At 37.3% G+C, this 27,306-nt stretch overlaps 1 protein-coding gene across 1 annotated transcript; it reads left to right on the plus strand.

Annotated features, from left to right (window-relative positions):
• The first annotated feature begins 1,886 nt into the window (after positions 1 to 1,886).
• LOC145776180 (integrin alpha-8-like) lies at positions 1,887 to 27,296 on the plus strand. The gene is made up of 18 exons (XM_082587581.1): positions 1,887 to 1,958; positions 6,752 to 6,864; positions 7,037 to 7,149; positions 9,976 to 10,145; positions 12,096 to 12,285; positions 12,503 to 12,651; positions 12,940 to 13,105; positions 13,880 to 13,978; positions 15,147 to 15,393; positions 17,761 to 17,924; positions 18,650 to 18,786; positions 19,328 to 19,515; positions 20,663 to 20,789; positions 23,716 to 23,855; positions 26,058 to 26,127; positions 26,383 to 26,619; positions 26,912 to 27,121; positions 27,216 to 27,296. Exons 1-18 carry the CDS (start codon positions 1,887 to 1,889, stop codon positions 27,294 to 27,296), a joined length of 2,673 nt encoding a protein of 890 aa, XP_082443707.1.
• Positions 27,297 to 27,306: the final 10 nt, after the last annotated feature.

Below are 27,306 nucleotides of genomic sequence, written 5' to 3' on the forward strand. Positions count from 1 at the left end.
ACTTACAGTGTCCGATGATAAATGTAGCCTACAAATATATCACTTTCGCTGGTGGAAGAAACAGCTCTTTTTGGGCGTTTCGCCGGCAGCTTGTTGCGACGTGAAAGAATAATTTCTTTTTCTGGAGTATCTGTAATTATTGCATTCTTGTATCTATTTTTATTGGAGCATTTGGAACAGTGGGGACCTTTCGGACAATGTCTCTTTATCATGTCCGAAAGGTCCCCTGACCTCCATTTTGACCAAACTTACACATTTTTCTGAAGTGAGAAAGGCGTTTTTATCTAAACTCTCTTCCTTCTGTAACCATTAAACAAACTTAACCAAACAGCATAAATAAAGTTACAAGAATATTTAAAAAATGCCTCAAAACTCTAAAAGTATCTGGTTCACTATTTTTACTTTGAAGCATGAAAATCACTTTTCTCTTTACAAATTTACACCTCTTGCTTAATGTTTACAAAAACATGTGGTCTGATAAAGAATGAAATCTCGGTTTCATAAAAGAAAAAGAGCGCGTCACGGTCACGTGGTATCAGAAATATGCCGCTGTCCGATTGGTCCCCGTGTCCGAAAGGTCCCACATCTCCCCTACTAGTTGCAACGTTCATCTGATGAAATTGAAAGTAAAAGCTACAACAAACAGGATGGTTTATTGCTTCACTGACGTTTCGCGCACCATGAGAACGCGCATCCTGAGAGCGAATAACATTCAAAATAAAACTTCACAAGGTTATATACTGTAGTGCGGTTTAAGGCAAGAAAAAATAACAGATAACTTAAAATTGAACAACTGGCCAATGATGTGTGAGCGGTTACTTTCCACGTTAAATTACGTAAAAACCTCCATCAATTAGTCCTGGTCATCATCTTCATCCAGTAATGACTGATTGTACGTATTGTTACAGGCATCAAGTTGCACTGTCCACATGATGCGGTACAGGGTAGATTATTCTGCCTACAGCTCCACCTGGCAGTGCTACAGCCAGTTGTACAGTTGCTGTGGGTTCTATAAGAGGGAATCTGGGTCAGCATCCATGTCCGACTCTGTTGTCACAAACTGACTGCCTTCCAGTTTCCAACCCCACCCGTAAGTTTCCATATCACCTCCTGTCCTAGCCAGACCATTATTTGGTAGTAAACCCTTAGACAGTGAAATTTTGTCGATGACTCAGTAGGTGGTAGGCGTTCTGGGCGTTCTGGTAGGCGTCACAAATGATTGGGAAGAGACTACTTTTTTATTAGTAATCTGTAGCAATGACGAGAGGGAATCCGTCCGCGTGCCCCAAAAATCACAACCATCGCTTGACAATCTTTGTTCACAATGGATGCTGCTGTCTGCTTTGGAAGAAGGAAGTAATTGGCACAGTCTTTCAGAGTAGCAGCACCCTTTACCAGCTTGTGAAAGACAAATTGCTTACCAACACCAAAGATTCTTGATGCTGTGTCACATCCAGTGTAGGCATGTAGAAAAAGTAATTGGGAACATAATTCTTCACCCATCACCATTTTCAGTTCGTTTATTTGATACACTTTGTCAGCATTTTCCTTGTCGGAACGGAAATATAGATCTTTGTTTGCTTGTTGCGCATAATGAAGAAGCAGGACCAACAGATCTGTGTCTTCTTCAATCAACGTTGTCGAGTATGACACTACATTAACAACAGTAGCCTTCACAATCGGAACATCAGCATCCCCTGGGACATTGATCACTTTGCAGCCTTTTGACTACCCCGAAGTGTTTTACTGATCAAGTCGATCATTTTTCGTTTGTTTATGCCTACATTAACGTCATTCTCGGCCACAACACCATTCACAATATTCCTCAGGGTTTGATCCTGAGAAAAAGGTACATAACCAGCCAGTGATGTATTCTGCGCTTCAGGATGCCTTCTGCGCTTCAGGATGTCTTCTGCGTCTTCAGGACCGAGATTGAGTGTCGGTTGCGTAGCGAAGTGGTGAGAACGTCTGCGCGACGTTCGAAAGGATGTGGGTTTGACACCGCTCCAGAGCACGCGGCTGTGTCTAGACACAGACACTTAATGGCAACCTAAAATAAGGAGAGAAGCTGACTCGAAGACTAAGCCTATATGTCACTTCGCTGCCTCCTGTCGTCTGTTGTAGGCTATCACATCTGTGATCGCAGTGTCATTGTATGTTATGTATCGCCTTGGGCGCAAATGAAACACGATTATTATTATTATTTAGGAGTGCGTCTGTGCTTGGATAGTGATCATTAACAGTTGGAACACCATTATTGATGAGCCTTGCCGCAGTTTTAACTATTTCTCTCTTTTGTGACTTTTCATCATCCTCATGTCTTGTTTTTAGGTAATGAGATCGGAGGATTTCGGATGTCTTCTCTCTCATAGTGACAATGCAATGAAGGCCCTGACCTTCAGCTATATAAATAGATTCACCACACTGTTTCTATAATTGGGTCTTCAGATATTTTGATCCTTAAGGAAGGCAATCATCATTTGCTAAAAACTCCTTCATTTTAGATCTGAGGTCTGATATCGTTAACTGTTCTTCATCATTCCGTTCAAGATGGGAACACATCTTTAGAAATGCCTGGTCCTGTTCCTCATCCTTAGGTCGCCCAGATTTTAGACGTTTTGCCTCAGGTACTCTGCCGCATTGCAAGGGTACGTTAAATCCACATATAAAATTAACACTACAAAAATGATGGTATAAACAGTCTGCAGCATGCAAATCGCTACCGTAATATTCAATACGACCTTTCATGGCGCATGACCAATTGTCAGAACGTCTCTCACAACACTCTAATATAGTCCTTGCAAAAACATCTGTTTTAACAAAACTAAAGCCAGGTCTGTCCGTGAGAACTCCAGTCCCACAAAACAAACAATGAGTCTTACTGTGGAAATTGCCATCAAAAATTCGAACACTTTGTTTCCCCGTGAGGCAGGACCCACTTTCCTCTCTGTTCGTCTTAAGCTGTAGTGTATATCGATTGGGTTGGCATAACGTTTACGACAGTCTATGTGTACTTTTCGACCAGCTGTCGCAACAGTATTGTCCCCTCTATTAGTACTGTCAGCATTAATCCTATCAGCACCTTTTTGACGCAGTATAGCCTACTGGAGGCTTCAGAAGCTTGAATTTCCTTGTCACAGACCGTAATTTCTTTGCAGGCATTTTTTCTGAACCCTTTTTCCGTGTATCCGTAAACTTCCTCCGGCAATCACGGTGGACCAAAACTTTGCCAGTGTGAAATAATTGCAGTATAAAATTTACTTTTAAATGAGCACCAACACTAACAATAATTTCATAAAAATTGAATAATTCAGTAATTGTATATCCGCCATTTTGAAAAAAATGGCGGAATTTCGAAAATAGCGGATAACTTTTTTTCACCAAAAAATTTTGACGGGGATTTTTTTTTGGTCATTGTACATAATGAACAGAACCAATGTACAAAATTTCAGCTTTACACCAATTAAGTCAAGGTAAAACTCTTCAACGACTGGACTATATTATGGCCTAGCGCTAGGAGATCCAAAACTTGTTCTTATTATATCAAGTCCTCGATAGGCTACCTGGATAGAGGTGAGCGGTATTCTTCCACAACCAGATTAAGTCTGGAGTCGAACCAACATTGCATGAGTTAAACTTGTTCATGGGAGATCCAGATCATTGGCATAAAAAATCCACAACAAGGGCATATGAGATCAAAAACATAGTCACAGGAGATAGAATGCATGAGTATAAAAGATCCAAACATGGGTAAAAGACATCCAAAGCATGGCCATGAGAGATCTAAAACTTATTCATGGAAGATCTAAAACATTGACATAAGAGATCCGAAGAAGATTAACATTACATCATTACAGCGTGGTTTAGTTACTGGTGTACTGTGTACTTAATTAAGTGGTGAGATCAGTTAATTGTTTTTTTAGCTGTCAGATTAAGTTTGAATAGTTGACTGTTGTTAATCGTTTCTATACTAAGCAGGGTTATACAACTGGGGCCTGGCAATAAAGTTTGAGTCATATGATTAGCTTTAAAACCACAGCAACAGGAAACTACATATCCAACTGTGACAGATTTTTGGGCAAGTTGAACATAAAATGGTGGCTGGTTGAGCAATGGGACAACATAATCGATTACCTTTGGGACATGTCCCATCCAATACTCGACGTGTCAGTTTACACTATTTCCCCAAGTTCTCAAGCATCTCTTTCTTTCCACCATACCTTCAATGATCAGTTGATGTACGCTAGCCCTAGCCGGGAAGTAAATTTTTCAGAATTTGCACTGCAAATTTCATCTTTTGTTTTGCTAAAAATTTGTGTATTTGAATGTCTAATAAACATGAGATGTGACTTCCTTTATGCAGTGCTGTGAAGTGCTGTTCCGGTTAACGACATTGTTTCTCATTGCGATACGTCAGACACCGCGTTGCTATATCTAACTAAGTGTCCCAAAGGACGTACCCTCTTGTCCCATTGGTCAGTTATGTAATCAACCTATGATGGGACGCTTGAGTGACATTTTTTAATGAGATGAAAAGCAATAAACTAATATTAAATTTGTTACTGTTTTGACTTCATGTTATGAAACAATGACTAAACTTCACAACACAATTCCTTTATTTCAAAATTTAAATTAAAAAAGCATTTTATCAGTACCGTAATAATGTCATTTTTGTCCCATAGGTGGCACATCTCCCCTATAGGACATTCAAAGCTTGTTCTTTTTATACTAAGTCATCAGCACCCTAGGTAGAGGTGAGCGGTGTTTATCAACAATCAGGTTAAGTCGAGAGTCGAACCAGCATCGCTTAATTTGAATGCGAGCGTTCTATCTGCTGAGCTATTCCACCTTTTGCGCAACACTTGTGTATAGAAGATCCAAAACAAGTCCATAACAGATCCAAAGCATAGGCATAAAGGATCCACAACGAAATCATAGGAGGTACAATGGAAGGGCATAAGACAGTGGTTCTCAACCATTGGGCCATGGCTCACTAGTGGGCTATGGAAACTAATAACAAAAGGATAACATAGGCTATATATTGAGATGGACCACAGGCACAGACCTATATTAAAATTGCTATATTTATTGAACATTTTGTTTTATTTGTGTCGCTATAGTCATGGCTACCCAGAGATACGGCCTGATTTGATATTTATGCAGACGTTTCAAGATTTTACTCACTTTTAGTAACTCTCTGAATGAATTTTTTTTTTAATTAGGCTATGTTTTAACATTTTTATTGTCTTCCCCAGGTGACAAATGGCTTTTAACATCATCAGGCGTTAAAAAACAGACAATTTGATTCATGAAATTTCTGTCAGACTGTTAATACACTTCATGGGATCTGAAGTAGGTAGCCTAACTAGAGGGTGTTTAAACCGCCACTCTAATGGAAGTAGTAGGCTAGGCTAAATTTGTAGTCTCAAGCAAGCAATTCAACTTTATAGAATGGCCATGGCCACTTACACTTCGGAGATATCAGTAATGTTGTCCCCCTAGAGAAAGGAGAAAGGGGTTTGACGCAGTGCAGGCATTTTGCAGAAATGGAAAGAAAGGAGATAATTTTTTTGCAATTTTATGAGGACGTCTCTTATGGACAGCCCCTTATTCATTTGACAAGCCTAGGCTATAACAGGTTGTAGACTACTGATTGAGCCATATTGTATTCGGCTTCGAAGCCACAGGCTGGCTACACCTGGTCTACTACAACGTTATTGATGCAGTGCTGGATTCTATTCAATAAGCAATATTTGATAAACCTTTGGTAGGGAGTTTGCTTTGTTGAAGCATAGACTATCGTTAAACAATACTCGGTTTCATGTACCTTTACTGAATAGACTATAAATAAAATCTCAAGAAAAACTTCTATCGAAAATATGAATTGTTGGGCTAACAAGTCAGATTTCTTAGCTTGTTTTTCTTTAGCATTTGCTAAGCAGGCTAGCTATTCAATGCATAACATGCAATTCAAAGATCAACTTCTGTTAAAAATCAAAGTTGGCTTCTTTTTCGAGTTTGTTTCTACGAGATAGAAAATTAAGAGAAATGTAACACTATGTCAGTTAAACGATAAAAACTGGTTAAGTTAACCAACCGTACATTGCTAAACTTGCGCGATGAGGAAGTACACGTCCTTTAACGACTCGTTAAAAAGAACTTAGGCTACCTACCTGCACAAGTGCACAATCAACATTTCAGAATTTTCTGCTGTAGCCTATATTTAGCGTTCAGTCAGGTACGATATTCCTATTTACAAGTCATTAGAAAGAGAGTTATGAGATTGGTTGACGGCGGTTTCTTAAAAGTTTCGTGAAGTCACCTCAGCGGAAATCTGACAACTTGAGTAGGATATAGGCTATGACTGTTTAACGTTAATCAAAGATTTTTTTTCTTGACCAGTAAACAAGTTGGTTACTTTGGTTGGTTAAACAGTTGGTTGGACCACTGACCAACTGTAATCATTAAGTGTCTTTCACTAATTGTTCAATTTAAGAGAAACTTTCAACGCGTATGGGTAGGCGGCAATCCTCTTTTCTAAGAATTTTCCTTATTTCGAGATTGTGCATTGAGATTGAGATTGTGCAACTAAAGCACATTTGTTTTCTGAAGTTTGCCAACCAACCAGATTAACTAAAATTTTCTATATCAGCCTATGTCTGAACTAGGAAATTTGGCGAGAAATATTTAACCAATGGGTTGTTTTACATTATTAATATGTGTTGTAATTGTTCTACTGAGTCGTTCGCAGCTTTTTCTTGCTTTCAACTTGGATGCTGAGTTTCCAATCCTTTTTTCACCTTTTCAACCTGATCAATCTTTTGGCTATTCTGTTGATTACTACGGTGATTCAACCGAGGCATGGTAAGTAACATTTGATATCATCAAATTCATGGCCCAGATTTACACATTAAGACATTATTTTTTTCCTGTGTTAATTGATAATTTATTTTATAGGCTAGCATAAGTTTTACTTAAATTTCTACTTAGAATTTATTTAAAGACCAGGTGTAACAACGATAGTATTATGTTTCAGGATAATAGTCGGAGCTCCTGGTGATACCTCCAATGGAAGAGTATTCAAATGCCGATACGACAGTGCTTCGAGCTCTTCCACAAGAAATTGTGATGTGATAAATATTTCAGCTGGTAATTTGCAAAATAAATTTAACTTGACATCCAATATAAAATTATAGGTTAGTTTTATCAAGAAAATGAAATATTCTATTTGAATAAGCTTAACTGAAGATGATCTAGCTGCATAGCTGATCAAAATCGATTTTTAGCTATTTATGATTGAACTGATTCGTGTGAAAATAAATTCCTTTGCATTAGGTTATTTTTACCGCTAATGTAAATGATGCATTTCAGTAACCTAAGTGTCCTGCCAAGACTTGCTATGCTTGCTTTTTGTGAAAGTTTTTCTAAAATAATTATTTTCTGTCAATCTCCTTTTTCGATTAGTCCGCTGATTTATTTAATTATTTGTGTATGAGAAAATCACTAAATCCGCTTGATCAAGTAAAGATTGGAAGATTTCAAAGTAGGCTAATTAAGTTATCTCAATCACAAATAGCCTAGGCTTCGTTAAGAAAATAGCTTTGTCCAATTGTGTACGGTAATTCAGATGAATGAATCCGTAGACCTATGTAAAGATTGGCAAATACGCTTTTGGCCTATCTGGAATTGTTTGAAGAGTGTTATACATGTAAAACTTCTGATACTCTCTTCTGATAGGTTGCGTTTAAATCAGTGGTCCTCAATCTTTTAATATCGGGAGACCGAAAAAAGTTTAAAAAATGCTCGTGGAAAGCCAGCAATAAATCATTGCGAATAAAACAAGTGTTTTTAATCTTTTGTTACCCAAATTTGTCGTTGTGTACCACAATGCATGGTTTTAGCATAATTTTTCTATTTAAGACGAAAATTATGTCAAATTAACTTAAAGAACAAAATGTCAATCTATTTAAACAAAAAATCAATGTTAGTAGGAAATTTACTGCTGTTACGCTGTCAGCAGGATGTGAGGCAAAGAAAGCATCAAAGAAGTTTCTGAAACACATAGTTTTGCTTCGGCATCCATCAGATTTCTTGGCTTTGTTTTAATTAAATTTAGAAATAAAAAAGATTTCTCGCATAAGTAGCTGGTAAAAACAGTCACCATTAATTTGATGCTGTGATAGTTAGACACGAATATTCATTACCAAGGGATATCCAGAATTGTGACAATGATTTTTTTGTATCACCTGCAATGTGAAATCACAACTTATTTCAATCAGACTTTCTTTTTTATGGATCTTAAGGTTGCACGTGTTGACATCTTTCATGAATGGATTGTTAAGCTGAATGTTCAGGGATCTTCACGTCTCGCAAAAGCTAGCCAACTCTTATAAAGTGTTGACCCACAATGACCAATAGTAATTCTTTTAACTTTTCCCCAATCGCAACTCCATTTCACCAGCATTCTCTGCGGCAAATCGGCTTCTAGTGTACTTTTGCCAACTTCTAGATTTTCTCTAAAAATGTCTTCATCCTTTCCGAAGCACTGTTTTCCCACAATTTTTCGTGTAATCTTTGAAAAACAAGATCTTTGCCCTCTCAAACTTTTGTTCTGCAAAATTTGCAAGACTGGCCTTTCGCTTCTTTCCGGAACCTTAATTTCTCCAATTATAAATAACAATATGAATATTCCATAATTAAGAAAATAATTCCTGTTTGGTAACAATGTATTTCAAAACTTCTTGAAAACTAGTACGCAGTTAATGACAAAATAATTAAAAACGGCACGAGATTTAGGTCATCAAAAAGTAGAGTTTTGTTATAACAATTTTGCCATATCAATGAAGCAGAGACACGTCAGTTTTACAGCTGTGGATTAGCCAAGCGTAGACGATAAGGTAGTTCTCGTTTTTACGGTAATTGTATTGCTAACAACTGTACAATGCTTATAATTCCATATTAAAACTAGCTTAGCAGAAAATAAGATCTTCTGCAGACAGGCAAAAAAATATGCGGACTAGCATCGGTCCGCGGACCGGTGGTTGGGTAGAGTAAAGGTAAAGATCTCAAGCTCAGTTTTGAGCTGTGGGAAATGAGAAGATAAGGTTCTCATTATACTCAGCCGTCGTCACTAATGTGAGTAGGGTGGCCATTTCCTTTCTCTCGGCCGCATTTCCTTCAGCAACTACGCCCACCCACTTTATTACACCCTGGGTAGAGGTGAGCGGTGTTTTTCAACAACTAGAAGCTGAGAGTCGAACCAGGTTTGTATGATTGGAAAGCCAACGCCTTATTCACTTCGCTATCCAGGCGGTTGGGTACCACTGGTTTAATTGATTTTGGGTTTCTCGGTGCACACTGCACACTGCACAGTCGACGTGTTTGCTTCTGGCGTGATTCGTGAAACCTCTGTTCACGTATTTCAAGGTCAACTTTGTAGTTCAGTCAGAACAACTTATGCTGGGAGAATTCTAAAGATCGTGCTAATTTTATGTTTGTGTTTAACTATGCTTTATAAAGCCATTGTAACGGCAACTTTATTAGATAAATAAAATATGTCAGAAAGCGCAAGTAGCCTACAACTCCACTGTGCTACCAATTGGCTACAAACCTTTGGACTGTTTTATTTGCAGCACAAAGTGCCTCAAACAATGCAAGGCTTGGTTCTACTGTGGCTTTAGGAAGAAACAAACAACTCGTGGTGAAGTATTTTTTGCGTTTTGGTAAGGTTTAAAATCTAACTTTTGCTTGTAAATATCTACTGCAGGTGTTTGTAGGCTATCATAGGCAATGCAGCCTTCGATGAACTAAGTGTTTAGTTCATGAAATTTTCCACCACTTACTATGTCGTGCAGTGTCCGAAAGAGTTCTTGGTTGATTAATTGATTTATTTTGTTGAAAATGAAATAGAATTGTTAAACTTTTAGGCTTGCGCACCATTGTTCACTTCAACAAAAGTGCAATCACAATCTTCAGCTGCATTGGACTATTTGATAACTGGAATATGCTACATCACTGAAGACTTTACCCAGCAAAATTCTCTTTTCTATCTCTACCTTCCTTGCACAGGTGAACATAAATCTCAATTGAACACCGGCGAGAGAAACTCTTTTTGTCAGCTTGGCAATAGTGTCGCTTTTACTACGGTGAGTCGAGATCTTTGCCCCCATAAAAAAAAATTAATCTAGTCACACGTTGTACATTTTAGTTTATATTTTGTCATGAAAGCCGGTACGGTAATCCATTCAAAGTTTGATTATTAGTTTATTTTTCGTCATGAAAGCCGGTACGGTAATCCATTCAAAGTTTGATTACTCTAAACCAGTGGTTCTTAACCGCCGGTTCTCGGACCGGTGCCGGTCCGTGTAATTTTTTTGCCGGTCCGCAAAAGATCTTACTTTCTGCAAAGCTTATTTTAATGTGGAGTCATTAGCATATTGTAAAATTGTGATCGCACTGTGAAACATGCACAGCTGTAAAACTGACATATCTCCACGTATAATTGTTTGATAACAAAGGTGAACTTTTTGATGACCTAATTCTGTGCCGTTGATAATAATGTTTTTGTGACAAATTGCATAATAGTTTTCAAAAAGTTTTGAAACACAGAAATGCATAAACAAATGGGGAATTTTGTCCTTGATTTTGAAAAATTTCAAAGTCGTTGGAGACGAAAATTTGGAACTAGATAAGTTTGAATTTCCGGGATAAAGTCAGGCCTGCAATGGAAATTTGCCTGAACCGGAGTTTGAGAAAGCAAAGATCTTGTTTTTCAAAGAATGGAATGAAGACAAGCCGATTTGCTGTGGAAAATGCTGGTGAAATGGAGTGGTGAAAAAAGTAAAAAGAGGTGCTGAGCGTTGTGAGTCAACAATTGAAAGAGTTGGCTAACAATTTTAACGATTTATTTCGCGTAACATGAAGATCCTCGACATGGAAACTTTTGGATAAACAATCCATGCATCGATGATGTCAACACATGCGACCTTAATCTTCATGAAAAAGAAAGTCTGATTGAATTACAATATGTTATGCTTCTACTTTGAAGTCCAGATTCGAAAAACATCATCGTCACACTTCTGGTTATCTCTTGCAAACGAATTCGTGCCTAACTTTCAAAACAATCGATTTGATGGTAATTGTTTCAACCAGTTATTTTGAAACGACAGTTCTTTTTCATGTCTGGCTTTTACAAAGCAAAGAAATCGCCTGGATGCCGAAACAGAGCTACGTGTTTTAGAAACTTCTTTGATATCTTGTTTTCCTCACATAGGCTACTGGCAGCGTAACAGTAGCAAATTTCCCACTGAGTTGATTTGATTGCCGTTTTATTTTAATTTCCATCCTGAATACAAATCATATGCTAAAACCTTGCATTATGGTGCGCAACGACAACTTTGGTTAACAAAACGTTACAAATATTCATTCTATTCACTATGATCTTTGGTTGCCGGTCCACGAACATTTTTTAAAAATTTTGCCGGTCCCCCACTGTTAAAAGGTTAAGAACCACTGCTCTAGTCTAAACCTTTGTTCTATCTTTTTGATTTAACAAAGATTTAATTTTACAAGAATCTATCGGTTTAGGAAGCAATTGAACGACTAAATATAGTAAATAAAGTCAAACAGCACTAGCAATTGTATGTTTTATTATAATAAAGGTTTCGTCAGGGTGCCGCTAAGGTACATTCAGTATCTTATTAAATCGTATGTTGCCGAACCGTGGTTTTATTTATTATATTTTCATTGGTTCGGTTACATTTTTAGCAAGTTGTTAAAATCGAAACAACCATCACTCATTTAATAAGATGATGAAGAAATCGTCTTTACAAGTAGCTCATTTTATTTGCTTCATTTGGATTAGCTATTTAGCGTGATCACCTATATACTATACATACAAAATCAAAACGTTTTCATTTTTTAAGCAGACGTTTAACATTTTATGCACAGATCCAATATTCACACAATAAAGATCCGTGATTTTTAAAGTTGTTCTAGATTCGGGTACCGGTATGTGAAAAATATTCGTTAATTTATATCATTCGATATAAGCTTACTAGTTTCTATTCATTTCTTAAACGATGACATTTTTTCAGGACAAACGTAAAATTTTGCTAGGTGCCGTTGGTTCAAGCTATGGCCAAGGTTCTTTAATGCTCATTCAAGGCGACCTTTCACGAAACATAAGTAGCCTTCCCATTCATACGCAAGAGTTTGAACCTACTGTGCCCCCAAATGTTAATGAACTTGACTATCTACGTGAAACGTACGACAGCAACTACATGGGTAAGCATCTGAAGTGCTTGTACACAGTGGTCCTCCACTTCTTATAATTTCTGACACTCAAAGGTTATTTTAAACTGACAGGCATGAAACTCTGACAGACGATAAGTCTAACGCTTCAGTTTTGCAAACTGTCTCCTATATTTTTTATTTCATTTCGAAATTCTCATGTTATTGAAATTGTCAAGTTGATCAAATGACAAAGTTTTTATTTATTTAGGTTACTCTGTGGCAACTGGATCAACAACCGGTGAAAGAACAATAATCGTAACGAGTGCTCCACGTCGGTTTGGACAAGATCTCCTTGGGGCAGTTATCATTTATGACGAAAGTTTGACAACTGTGCTCAAAACTTTTACCGGAAAACAGGTAAATCGTCCTTGCTGGAAAGTACAATCTATTCTTTTTATTTAACCTTAACTTTTATTATTATTATACATAACATGTAGACTAGGCTAAGTTTAAAATTGAAACTGAATTTCTTTTAGGTGCGATTATTTGGCCGCTTGATTAGGCCTATATATGTATTTCAGCTATTTTTTTATTTGCTAGGAAAAGGATGAGGCCTTAATTCCTATAGTAGCCTACTCGATCACCATGTCTTATAATACCTCAACTTACTTTAGGTACTATTATTTGATACCTACTGTACTGCAGATGGGTGAATATTTTGGACATGGATTGGCTGTAGTTGACGTGAACGGAGACAACTTGGACGATATTATTGTGGGATCTCCTCTCTACTCGAACTATGCACGCAACCAACCTGAACTAGGGAGGATTTATATTTTCCACCAGCTCAAGAGTAACACACCGGCAGTGGGTGAGCAACTGGCATTGCATACAATTGTCATGCGTTGGTCCACCAACCTTCTTTTTTTGAAGATTACGGTTTGTTGGCAATGTCATCAAGTCAACGCACTTGCCGCAAAATATCCTATTAATCAAACAAGAGTCACGTAGGTCTGAAACCAATGACATCAAAGTAATTATCCGTTTCAGCAACAAATTTTTCTCACGTCCAAGCAATGCCTGTAGGTCAAGGTTCCTGAAAAAATTTGAAATATTGAGGAGAAAACAAAAATCCAAAATTATCACAATTACAAAACAATATTGTGACTGAAGACATGGTACAGTTATGTAATTAGCAACATCTTAGAGACCATGCGAACTCGAACAAGATAATAAATGTCTCTTTTTGTCACAAAATCCTACGTTTTCTTTCTTCTAGTGTCTCTTGGCTTTCATTCACTGTACCTGCATCGTTAGGAATTAACATCGCTAACCTGCACAGTGCACAGGACAATGCTCATTGCTTATTATACAATTAAGCTTACTTTTATTACAATTAGTGTAGAACAAACCTTGTTCAGCTATTGTGTGTGGTTTAATAAGTTGGGCATTTTTTTTCTTTGATGAAAAACTCTTTGTCTTGTATATATTTTGATACATTTTTGTAGAGTTTTCTAACTCAACGATTATCTCCGGAAGTTCTACAAACCTTGTTCAGCTATTGTGTGTGGTTTAATAAGTTGGGTATTTTTTTTCTTTGATGAAAAACTCTTTGTCTTGTATATATTTTGATACTTTTTTGTAGAGTTTTCTAACTCAACGATTATCTCCGGAAGTTCTACAATGGGCCGATTTGGAAGCACAATAACTTCACTTGGTGATGTCAACGATGATGGATATACGGGTGACTGTTCTTTTGATACTAATCCAATCCAAGGCTATACAAAATAAACACATTGTATTTGAGCATGGTTTATGTTGCTTTAAACGAAAGTAACCCACGCTCTCCAGTGAAAAGAAGTAACTTTGTTTTTATTAGTTTCAATGTGACATGTGACCATTTTAACCCAAGCGCAACTGCAGCAATATCCCTTCTCCTACAATCTAAGCTTCCGAAATTTAAGTTTCATTATGCATTCAGTTCCCTTCATATCTGAGTACTTGAAACGTTGCAGCAGTGTTGTATCCCCAATATTGGAAAAGCAGTGTCTTGTTGACATTTTTATTTCCAAAGCAGAAACGTAGGCTAAGGCAGATTGTTGACATTAGCCTACAAGGTTTGGTTGGTTTGTGTTTTGTCTTTGTGCTGATCAGCTCGGACGTTACCTTTGAAAATGTTTTCATTTCGGTAGTCGTTAACCCTACTGTAGATGTAGCCAGTGGGGCTCATGGCTGTTTTAAATAGATAGGCTGCATTGGCATTCACCAATTTCACAATGCAGCCCATTAGGAAGAGCCGACACTGGATGTGGCAGCTATTGCAAGGCTTCACCAAAGATAATAATGACATGTGAAAGTATACTTTTTATCACTTAACAGCTGCCAAGGTTTTCCTTGACTATACAATTTTTAAATTTGCATGTTATATTATGACTCGACCACATTATCAACCCATCGTATCCCAGATGTTTTACACAAGAAAGAACACAATTGGTAGCGCTTTTTAGTCTTTGGTATAAACTGATCCCAGCCTCACCAGAAACAGCCGAAAACGCTTTACCACTGAGAACTGGCGTTTGCATTGAATTGCTTAAGAAATGACTTAATCCATATGATTGTTTTCTCTCAGTTTGAGAAGTTTTATTTTGTAAGCTACACTCATACCTGGCTGTAACTAAAATAAAACACCACAATACTAGTTTCAGTTTTAATCAAGTGTGTTAGTAGACTGTAAGCGTTCACTGTGATGTTGTGCTTTGTGCACCAAGTTTATTTTTCAATATCAGTCTGCTGGACGTCATTTTTTTAAGTTGCAAAATAGAAACAATTTACGATGTTTGATGCGATATAACTATGCAGAAATGAAATAAACATTAAAGATAATAATATGTTTGCAGATATTATGGTTTCAGCTCCATACGAAAGAAGCGATTCTAAAGTCGCGTATGGGGCCGTGTATGTGTTTAACGGCGGTAGAGATGGATTGCATCGTCGTCCCTCACAAGTTATTTACGGAAAAAACTTAGAAAAGTCTCACAATGGGCCAAATAAAATTAGAGGACTTGGATTCTCAGCCAAAGGTGGCCAGGATATGGACAACAATGATTATCCTGATTTGGTGTTGGGAGCATATCTTTCCGATCAGGTCGTTCTTCTCAGGTAAGTTGCTACTTTAGAAATCTATAGGCTAATGGTCACCGCGAATAGCCTATAGGCTACTATTGCAAGTGTGTCCTTACAAGCATGAGAAACTGCCGGAATTTAGATTCCAAAAAAGCTTCCAGACTACAAAAAACTAAACTTCCACAGTCACTTAAAGTAGCTTTCTTTTTTTGAGCTAGAGGTCAAGAAAATGTTTCTGTTGTGTTAGCTAATCTAAATGGAATGTTTATGCTTGTTGCATACTTCCAATTCTGTTGACAAGTCGCCTACAATATATGCATGGGAATATTTTGATCGAAACATTTCTATTTTAAGGTTGCATCATCTACAAGTTTGTTTGTTGCTAAGTGTTCTATTTGCAGCTGATAAATGTGGCCACAAAAGTCGTCCATGTAAATTTGTTGGTTGTGATGAGGAAGCCACTTTAACATGAAGAAATTCTAACAGATTCCAATCATTGGACTGACACCTCTAACCAATCAGAACATGTTTTAAGAAGCTGCCGTCCAATTGTGATCTTTCTAGCACTCAGCCAGAAAATAGATCCTTGCCTACTTTGTTTGGAAATTACAGAAGAAAAAAACAATTGTAGGGGTGGGAATTGAACCATCGTCATCAAATGACTACTACTGCCCTAACCCTCTACTAAGTCAGGGGTTCTGAATTTTTTTTGTATGTTTTACCCTTTTAACAAAGATGAATATCAGATTTACCCCCAATAGATAAAATGGTGCTCATTTAATAAAAAACGAAAGTAACAAATTCCATCAGTTATATTCAATGCGACGGCTGCCTTTGCTTTTTGGCAACGAGTTGTTCATGTTCAATGTCTGCTGATGAAGTAGGAGATAATGCACAACGAATATCAGATTCAACATGAAGTCAATTTCGTGCTTTAGATTTGATAATAAGCAATGCAGAGAAGCCGCATTCATTCGCATAGGTAAATTGAAGAAAACGTGACCAGAACATTCAGAGCTTGAATACCTATCCTTGGATAGCAATGTTATATTTTAACCCAAAGCTTTTCTACTGTATAGGGTGCAAGAGTGAAACTCATCTTTTGCAAAAGAATTGTTTGTTAATTCTATAAATTCGTTTTGGATTGCTTCAGGAACATCTTTTAATTTACATACAAAAGGATTTCTCGTAACTTTCATCAAAATGCTGCCAGTATTTATCTCGGGAAAATATCGTTCAAACTTCTCCTGCAAGTTTTAAAGATAGCTGATGATGTCATCCTTCAAGTTTTGATTGAGATCATCTCCAGTTATCTCCGTCAAGTGGTGAAATGATATCTACAATACCAATACCTACAGCTGGCACAATTTTTCTGTCCCATCAACTGATGTAGATATTTTGATTGATAGCTTAATCTCATTTAGCCTACCCCCAAAACCGAGGAAATTTACCCCCGAGGGTAAATTTACCCCAGTTTAAGAAATGCTGCTCTAAGTCTAAGGTCTACGCCAAGCTGAGAACTGTAAAACGATCGCTTAATTTAGTTTGTATCATTTGCTCTTCCCACTTTTTCACGTCACAGAAAATGTAGCTTACGTTTGGTTGATTGGTTTGAGCTTTTACAGTAGTGTCTTTGACAGAATTTTGACATGTTAGTGGCTATCTTGTGATGACGCATCGTTCTGCAGCGCCTCTTTGCTTTCATTTGCCTTTCTTTCTATCTGGCTTTATGTGATTTTTACATGTTTTGTGGCCTATTGGTTTTCGCTTTCGGCTCCAAGCTGATAGGTTTGGGTTTGGTTCCAGGTCAGGTCATACACCATTTTTAAAACCGTACCAATTGCGTTATTTTTTGCATGATGCATAGAGGATAAATCACGTAATAATGTGATAATATTGTGAATAGGCTATACTGCAATCGGCAGCAGTGGCCGAGTGGCTAGCGCGTTGGGCTCGCAGTCGAGAGCCTGCATGTTCGATTCCAGCCACCCGCACTGCTGTTGTTTCTCTGGGCAAGAAACTTTACGATAATTGCCTCTACCCAGTGATCGATTTCGAGTAATGGGTAGTACCAAATTTAAGCCATAAGCAGAGTAAACAACCGGAAACAGACATTGCCGTCGGCTGCAGCGTGGGTCAGGTGTACGTCGGAAGGCGTACACCGATGCATAGCGCTCAAGTCCGCTTTCCCGCAATGCAGGATAAAGATAAACAAACAACAAACAAACAAATCTAAAATATTGGCCTGTCCCTAAAAGATATTAGCAGTGGTAGAGCGACAATAAATAAACAATATAATTATCGTGTGATACCTCTCATAACGGAAGGCATGGGGAAGCTACAAAAAGCCAAAAACTTGTAAACCTTATTTATACAAAGGTTCTCTTGGTATTTACATTGCAGAGCCCGTCCTGTGGTAAAGCTTCATATATCGAGCAACCCTACACCAAGTATTGTTTCCTGGAAGGTTGGGTCGATCCAAACGCCATTCTCATTGAATGAATATAACGAAGTTCGGTTGCATTCATGTTTCTCATACAGTGGAAAGAAGTTACCATCGTCATTAAGTAATGGACTTTTCTATTGTTGTAGCTCATAAATTTTTGTTATCATAGGCTACAAGATTTTTGGTTGGTTGGTATTGAATCTTTATCCTCGGACTGACAAAGCCTTGATAGATTATTCCTGGTAGTTTCGCATACTTGTAGAGGCTCTTGCCCCAGGGCCGGTTACCGAGATTGGCAGAGCGAAGTTTCCGATTGTTGAAGTCTTGTTGCCGGGGAATTATTCCATCCATTTGGTGCCGCTGAATGGAGAGCAGTCCTGAAAGTGCGTTGCTCAAGCGCATACCCCGAGAGTCGAACCAGCGCCGCGTGATGTTGAGCCGGGCGCGTAACCACTGAGCCATCGAGGCGGTTTTTAATTATTCTAGCAGCTATCAAAAGTACGTTGACTATCATATACCATGAATACACCGTTTTCAATCTTTAAAATTGTAGTAGCCTATTGTACCCTTATCAATTGTTTTACGCTCCCAATAAATTCTAAACTATAAAATTTCCACTTGTCTCAGAAAACAGATGGAAAACAATAACAAGACTCAGCGTTTATTTATCACAATATTGTGAACACTACATGATCCATTTTCTTGCACTCAATTCCGTTGGCAATTTCATTTCCATGCAAACAAAATAAGATGAAGTTTTGGCAGTGAAATTGTTAAACAAGTTTGGATAGCTAGAGATCTGAGGCTAACCTATTTTGAAACGCTTATATTTGTTTTTACCACCAGAAATATCTTATTCCTATGACGTTGACTCAAAAAAACCCATTGGAAAGAAACGATCTTTCGGTCTTGACTCATCGATTCGGACTTTGACCTTGATAGGCTCGGGATCGCAATGTTTAGATGAGAAGTTTAATGTGACGGTATTGTGAAAACATTGTCAGATTTACAGTGTACCTAATTTGTAACAAATGAACAAATGCTTCATGCTGAAAACACTGGACGACATAGGATCATGTTTATGCAACATTGAGCACTGCCTTTTCGCATAACTAACTTAGGCTACACAGAATAAGTCGGCTATACAGCAAATGAACTGTTTGTTGGAGCCAAATAATAATTAATTAAATCAACGAAACAAAATTATAACGAATATTTTTTTGAAGAATTTTTTATATTTATCCTTCCAGCTAACATAATATTTCTTTAATATCAGTTGGTGGTAGTAACCGGAGCATACACGTTTCTAGTCACATGTGAATTGTGAATACACGTTTCTGGCCTTAAAAAGTCCACATCTGTCTTCAATTAGGCTACTTTAATTACGTTTATTAACGATAACCATTTATAAATTTAAAGAAAGGTCGACTATCTGCACATGTACAAGCTCAAATTGACAGACCTTTGAATGTAACGTACGTTTACTAGTTTTATGGTATTTCTTCTTGATTTGGATGTTTGCAGACCCAGTTCCAAGACAAATTGTCACCCATCTTAGTGAAGATTTCATACTGGATTCCAGAGAAGCATCAACCTCTTTATCCTATCTTGGATGCTACATCTGGTCATTTTTTTACCACACAAGTTGATATATCAAAAAATTGCGGCGCTGATAATATCTGCACACCTGATCTGCAACTTTTATCGTTCGCGTAAGTTCTCATATTAATTTAACTTATGTGCATGAAATTCCTAGTGAATGGAATAATTTCCCGGCAACAAGACTTCAACAATCGGAAAACTTCACTCTGCCAATCTCGGTAACCGGCCCTGCGGGAAGAGCCTCTACACTCTACATCTACAGTCTACAAGTAAGCGAAACTACCAGGAATAACCTATCAAGGCTTTTTCAGTCCGAGGATAAAGATTCAAAACTAACCAACCAACCAACCAACCAACCATGCTGTGTGTGCTACTGCTACCCTAGCAATTTATTGTTTTTTTCTAAATGACTGTTTTTTTTCTATAAATACCGACATTTTCTTTCTCTTCAACAGATTAATCGTGTTTGATCAGCTGTGATCTCATTCATAATAGGCTACCTAATAAGCATACGTACCACTAACTGACCGATCAGATAACTCAATTGGTTAAGTGCCAGACTTTGTTCACGAAGAAGCCACAAGGTCAATCAGCGCTGGTTCGACTCTAGGGGTATGCACAGGGCCGGATTTAGCTGATGGGGGGCCCGGGGCACTTTTAGATCGGGGGGCCCCCATGCAAAAAAATTTTTTGCGCCTACGGCGCGAAAAACGGTCTCTACGTCTACAGTAGCATCAGTCCAGTAGGCCTACTGCACAGCATTTTACAGAAACTTTAAAGGCCAAAAGGAAAAAAAATAACACAAAATCACATTTTAACCACATAGGGGGGCCCTTCAAAAGTCGGGGGGCCCGGGGCAACTGCCCCCTCTGCCCCCCCTAAATCCGGGCCTGGGTAAGCACATTCAAGGACAGCAACACAATGGATGAACCTGCTCACAGAGAATAACACATCAACCAGAGGGAATTTCACTGCCGATCTCGGTGACCGGGCCTGCGTCAATGATTCAAAGCCTTTACAAGTTGGCAGCTCTCAAAGAAGTTTTCTCAGTCCAAGGATAAAGATTCAATCAAAGTTTAGGCTAGTGGATTTGTAGCCTATTGACTATGCATTCAATTTCTTTCGGTTTGCAGAACAAAATTATTAATTTGAATATATGTAAACAGTTTTCAAAACTTTGCCTTATTCATGATAAATATAAGGTGAAGATAGTTTACTCTTAAATTTTGTCAAACTAAATCTACTTTATTTCATTAGGAAACAGCGCAATTCCGACAAACAAGTAATTTTGTCATCTACAATCAATAATTTGAATGAAAACGCCTACGAAGTTCTGCTGGTTGTCGAATATCCAAACTCAACTACTGTCGTTTCTGAAAGAACGGTGCGTGGTTTTTGGTAAAAAAACAATAAAAACAATACACAGCAATCATACATTGTGACTAAATGTTTAGCAAATGACTTTCTTTTGTACACATGACTGGGATCATCACAATATAACATCCAGCAGTGGTTTCTAATCATTACTTGATCTCAAAAACCTTTGAAAAGAGTTTGAATGTTCTGATCGAATCGTTCACCTCGTTCGTCACAAACTGCGCCAAAGTTTTCTGGAAGGAAATTCAAGTGAGAGTGCAGGAAATGCATTTTGAGGAACATGCGACAACTCCTATCCTTGTAAGCTAAAGCAAATCTTCAACCCCTGCCTGAAAAGAAGGCGATTTTGCATTTTCTAAAAAGTTAGCACACAACTACTTGAATGCTTACCAAGCACGTAATTTTAGTTTTGACAACAATTTTTCAAAATCTGGATCTTTTACCATTTTTTTAGTTTATCTTCAATCAAAGATTTCATTTTGTAGTTTTATTGGGCTTATACTGGAAAAATTTTGCAGAAAAATGCGAATCCACTAAAATTGCACTTTCCTATTGCTTGACAAGTTTTTTTTTTTAATTTCTTTACCAAAAAAATTGGGATAATTTACTTTTAGTTTTTGAAGAAAACACTTTTCGCTTTGACAAGACAAAAACAACAGACCTGAATGTGGTCTTATGGTTCTCGCCGGATATTTAGAGGCTGGTAAAGACAAGCCCATACTTGATTTCAAGGCTTGAGGATTGAGAAAATAAGGTTCTCATAATATTAGCCTAGGCTTTCGGCAGTGTGTCGGCTAGTTTCTTTCTCTCGGCCGTCTTTCCTTCAGCAACTACGCCTATCCAGTTTATTACACCATGCGCAGCAGCCAGTGGTGTTTTTCAACAAACAACTTAGGTTGGGTGTCAAACCAGGACGGAAAAGTGAGCGTCTTATCCGCTACGCAATTCCATCGCTAAGTAAGCTACCTACATTCAAAGGCTACCCAGCTTTGAAGCGCTGTCTACAGCTGAAATTAAAATCTCTATATGAAACTTTTCAAAACGTTGACAAACCTTCTTCTTGTTGCATGCTGTCCTACTATTCAACGACATCAATTAGACACAAATGAAATGCTTCATAAATTACATCACTATCGGACTGAATTATGATTACGTCATAATAATCAATCTGCCGATAAGCTAATAGTAATACAAATATAACATGACACTGAAAATTTAAAATGGAATATCTCGAAAACTTGATAAACTAAAAATAATCAGGGCATTTTCAAAGTCAGCGCTATAAACCTTCCAGAATTACCAAATTAGATTTCGTTTACAATTTTCTGTCGCCCAGTGTAATTGAACGAATAACCAAGGTAGGCTAAAATTTAAGAAACTTAATTTCTATTTTAATCCTAAGATTTCGGTTGCTGCAATATCTGATGTTTAAAGCACAAACAGAAGCAAAGTCCAAAACGGAAAATGAAGCTTTTAAGCCTCGGAAAAATTCCTCTCGATTGTTTAAAGTCTAATCTTTGCCAAATCCTGCTTCCGATTTGACCCATTTAGGCCATGTGGAAATACAATAGAATGGGTATTTTGTAACAGAATGTTTGCAAGAAAAGTTGACTTCCAATAATTATACAATCGCATGATGGTTCGCATCAGTTTTTTTAAACAACAAAAAATGTTGAAAATAGCTTAACTTTTTATTCCCGCGTGTATATTTACTTTTACAAAAACATCATGTCATAATCTAATTAGATAATTTTGCAATTAATACTTCTTGCATAACTTTCGTAACATTAGTTACGTTATAATGTCAGTTAATAATCCGGTTAACCGGTTAACTAAATCAAAATATTCTCATATACCCGTCTGAATACTACAATTTTTTTAAATCCAAACTACAGTAAGTTAACTACCTTTATAGGAACCATTTTATCATTGGGCATGGACGTTGCTGTAATAACATCTGAATTGGAAGCCAAACACTAGGTCTCATCTTGCGCGGCAAACAGGATTGCTATTGGCGCTTTTAAAGTCAAATTTCAGAAATTTGAGCATTTATTAATGAATTTGACAGACTACTTTGACTTTGGCATTTTGATATATATATATATATATATTTCTTTTTTACTTTTTTTCAGCATTTTTTCCTTTTTTTTGACCACTCCGTATGTGTCCAGTGTTTCTGTCGATCTTCGCCATGGAGAAAGCTGACCATTTTGAGGTTTACCGTACTCGAATGATGCAGATATTCTCGTGACATTGGACTAAGTTGATGATCTCGTTTGTCATCATACGTTTCTCTCAAATATAGGCTACATATATCCCTGATCATCATTTTAGCTGTCTTCACATGAAGAAAAGTCACACAGTCACCGGGATAGGAAGTTCACAATGTAAATCAGGTCTAATCGCTAATGGAATGCTTAGATAGGAGATCTTATGCTGATTTCTTTTGTCAACTTCCTTTGTGTTAACCAAGCAAAAATAGCAGTTAGTTACATGGTCTTGGGGTTTTTAGGCTGCTTTGTATTCCGGTTGTCTCACAAGACCTTACGCACAGAGCTCTTTTCAGATACTTTTATCAGCATGTTCGGCCTATCAGCAGCTCTGTCTTACAAACATGCCATATTAATGCTTTGAGTTGACTAATCTGCTAATATGTAAAGGAGACAAAAGTTATTTTAGCGGTTGTAACTGTGAGATGGCATGCTTTGCTGTTTATGGTTTCTAGACCAAAGCAAAGACCACGTAGAGTCGTAGAGCAATACAAGCATTAAAGAATAAGTTTTCGTAAAACTAAAACTAAAAATTTAAATTACATAAAAACTAGAGCTTGTGGACAAAAACCGATTTCGGATTTAGAATCAGCGCAAAAAATCTATCAACAATCGGTTGATAAATGTCATGCAACAAAAAATAAATAAAAAACTGTTCCCCAGGGTAACTACTTCAATTGTTGGAATGCCAATCACTTGTTGACTTGTGACGTTGGGAATCCTTTGGGGACAAACGGAAAAGTAACAATCGACCTTGTGTTTGATCTTATTGTTTTACAAAACGTCAATGATCTTGAGTTCAAGTGAGTAAATAGATTTTTTTTGGACAGTAGGGAGAGTGGGGTAAGATGAACACTTTTTTGCTCGTTGCTTTTGCAACAACAAAAAAAACGGTTTGCTTTTGAAAATTTTAAAAGAGTTGACTGGAAGCACTAGTAAGTTAGCTACGGTACATTTTAGATTGAGTTTGGTGACCGTGCAATATATGCAGTTATTTTTTTATATGTTAATATTTATATGAATATTGCTCAACTTACCCCGACAAAAAGTTCATGGGGTAAGTTGAGCAGTGATCTGGGATAACTGTTGAGACGGAGCGATCTTCCTGGCGTCAGTAGCCTACTATCTGACTACTCACTATATAGAACAGCGAGCATTGTGTTTCGCTAACCATACCGGTGTACTCTCCATACTAGCCATCAAGACTTTTCCAAAAACATGTGTCTCTCGGGCCTCGGCAGTCGAGTGTAGCAAGAATTGACAGCGATAGACACGTGTTTCGCCCATGAGGCTGGGCTCATCTCATCAGTATATACACGTGATCTGGGATAAGTTGAGCAGCTCCATTAAGTTGAAACATTCCCCTACTAGTCTATTTATATGATTGTGAGGCTCTGATAAAAACATAACTCTACATTTTTTATTTTATCCAGTGAAGCTTAAAACAAAAATTCAACCGTTTAAAAACTAAGCAGCCTATACAAGGCTATTTCTGCTTGGGTAAGTTGAGCAACTGCTTTATAACGCACCTACTTTAATTGCACAATGCACATTTTACCCCATCCTAATTGTTCTGACAAAAGTGAAAATATTTAAAAAACCACAAAACTAACTAATCTAAAGTTTTGGTTGAATATCCTTATCTATTATACCAAATCAAAAAAAACAGATTTCATTTACATGGTGTAGCAATAAATATATTCAATTTTTTGCAACCGAAAAAAGTTGAATTTTTCAATTAAAACCATATAATTGCATGTCGTTGTAAAATGCATATTTCATTGGACATAACAAATATATTGACTGAAGTTGCATTATGGGTAATACATTTATGGCAAAAAAATCTGCCGAGTAGTTTTTGAGGTTGCTCATCTTAACCCATTGCACACTTTACCCCAGCCCCTCCCCACTCCTACATTTATTTGAGTAAAATAAATGGTAGCCGATGAACAGTAGCCTATGCTTCATTGATTTACTATAAACCTAAGCTTTCAGTTATTTTTCAATAAAGACCGACTTTTTTGCAGAATTTGGACTGTCTACGAAAGAATCTACAAATCTTCTACTAAATCAGTTAAATTTAACATTGATATACAGACCAAAAAAAAGGCAGATATCTTTCCTGTATCTATGTGAGTTGTTAGTAGCCTATTTAAGGTAGCGGAAGCTTGCCGAATGTTTTGCAAGACAAGCAGCTTTCCAGTATGCCACTCGAATAGCTACACGCTACGAATTGTCGTTGATGTAATTTAGGGTGAGGCCTAGTAATCTTTTTGTTAATGTTTTGCTGAGGAACAGACTACAGTAGATCACCAATGGTTACATCATTTTGGACACACTAAATGGGGCAGATGGTCTACGTGTCTTAGATATTATAAGACCAAACATTGCCTGCTCTCACGCACGTAGCCTTTAGATATAGTTCACGAAAGCAACCCCAACCTAGGAAAAAGAATGCATCCTCGGCTCCAGAAGCTCAAGCGAAAATGAAAATGTGCTAAAATAGAGAAAGTCTAAAGTTGTCTGTACTGCAACTAATTTTTTTAATTATTGTACTGTTGAGACTATTTTGTTTTATAAACTGTCCCTTACGTTGCATTGATGTTTCCATTTATTAGTTCAAAGCCGCACCAGCTGCAGATTCACAATTTACCACTTAGCAGCCTACTTTCTTAAAAGCAATTCATCCCTACGACAATAGGTGCAGCAGCAAATCCAAGAGTGTAGGCTATTTTAGAGGAAACGAGTCGTCTCTATGTTAATCAAATGTTAAAACAGGCTCCCGCGATTGTTTAAATTTGGAGATGAAAGTGCAGTATTTGCATTAAAATGTGGCATTTGGGGGCTTATTTTAATGACAATTCGTTCCTGTCCAGGCACAAACCTATAATTGCATCATTGGTCAATGTACATTCTAACTTAAGTAGTGTCCAGCAAGAAAGTTTGATGTCGGCTGACATCATGTTCAATTTTGAGGCGCTGTAATCCCAACCTTGCTATTTCAGTCCAGAGTTCATTTTGCTACAGACTCCAAAGAAAAATGGTGACACTGTATCTGTGACGCATGTTTACGAGGTCAGTGTTAAAAATTTAATTGAATTTTGTTATCAACTTGTTCAATATAAACATCACTGCTTTCTTAGCCAGTGTGATGTTGAAATTAAACAACTTAGTGAGAAAATAAATAATAAGTTTTCTTGTCAAATTTTTGAAGTGCAAATGGAGAATCCTTTCTCATTTTTTGCATTTTTTTAACTTAACATTTTGCGACCAAACTGGATGAATAATGTTGAAAAAACTTGTCTTTAAATGGATTTGGTCTTTGAACAGATCACCAACATGGGATCATTCAAAATGCAAACAGCCACCGCTTACATATCATGGCCACTTGTACGCCAACATGACGCCGATTTGTTTTCTCTTGATGACGTAGTCACCAGTGGACCGGTATCTTGCCAAGATGTATCGAGTTTTAGCAACATCGACATAATCAATTCTCTTCGCAGTTCAAAGACCAAAATTGCCGATGGGATTTACGACGCCAATTTAAACACTAATCTTGTGTTTGTGAGTGCACAATTTTTATTGTATGGTGCAAGTAGTGAAAGCTTATCATGCGTAATGAATGTTATTGGCATATTGACACTAAGTTTATTTCGAAACAAAAGTTTTAGCTGAGTATCTTCGATAGCAGCTACATAGTCTACGTCAGCAGTCAGTTAAATTTTGCTTATATTTAAAAGAAAAAGTGTAACTAATCAGAATAGTGATTTTATCTAACTATCTGGCTTTTGTCCGTTTGTCTAAAAGTGTTTATTAGTTAGTAACATCCCGTTGAAATTTGTTTTGGTATGTTTAGAACTGTAAATCAGGTTCTTGTCGATATCTTGTATGCAACGTAGAGGGATTGAAACCACGATCTGGCGTTCAAATAAAGTTGTCAGGAACACTTTCTCTCGACTATTTTCGCCAGGAGAGAGCTGGCGCAGTCACATCGGATTTGTTATTTGAGACACAACACCAGGCCGTTCTTAGTGGCGATTTAAGTCGCAATCACCAACTGTTTGAGGTAAGAATACAGAATAGCTTGTGCCATAGCAACCTATAGGGTTTGTAACAACAGCTTACTCAAGTTTCGTAATGTTTATTTACTCTTTTTGTAGTTTTACGTCGCTATGGTAGATAACTTAGCGATCTTGGTTGGATTAGGCTGTTTTCCCACTACCCCACTTACTCACACTTAAGAGCGTGTCT

This window comes from Aplidium turbinatum, chromosome 8 (genome assembly GCF_918807975.1).
Source record: "Aplidium turbinatum chromosome 8, kaAplTurb1.1, whole genome shotgun sequence".
Classification (NCBI taxonomy): domain Eukaryota; kingdom Metazoa; phylum Chordata; class Ascidiacea; order Aplousobranchia; family Polyclinidae; genus Aplidium; species Aplidium turbinatum.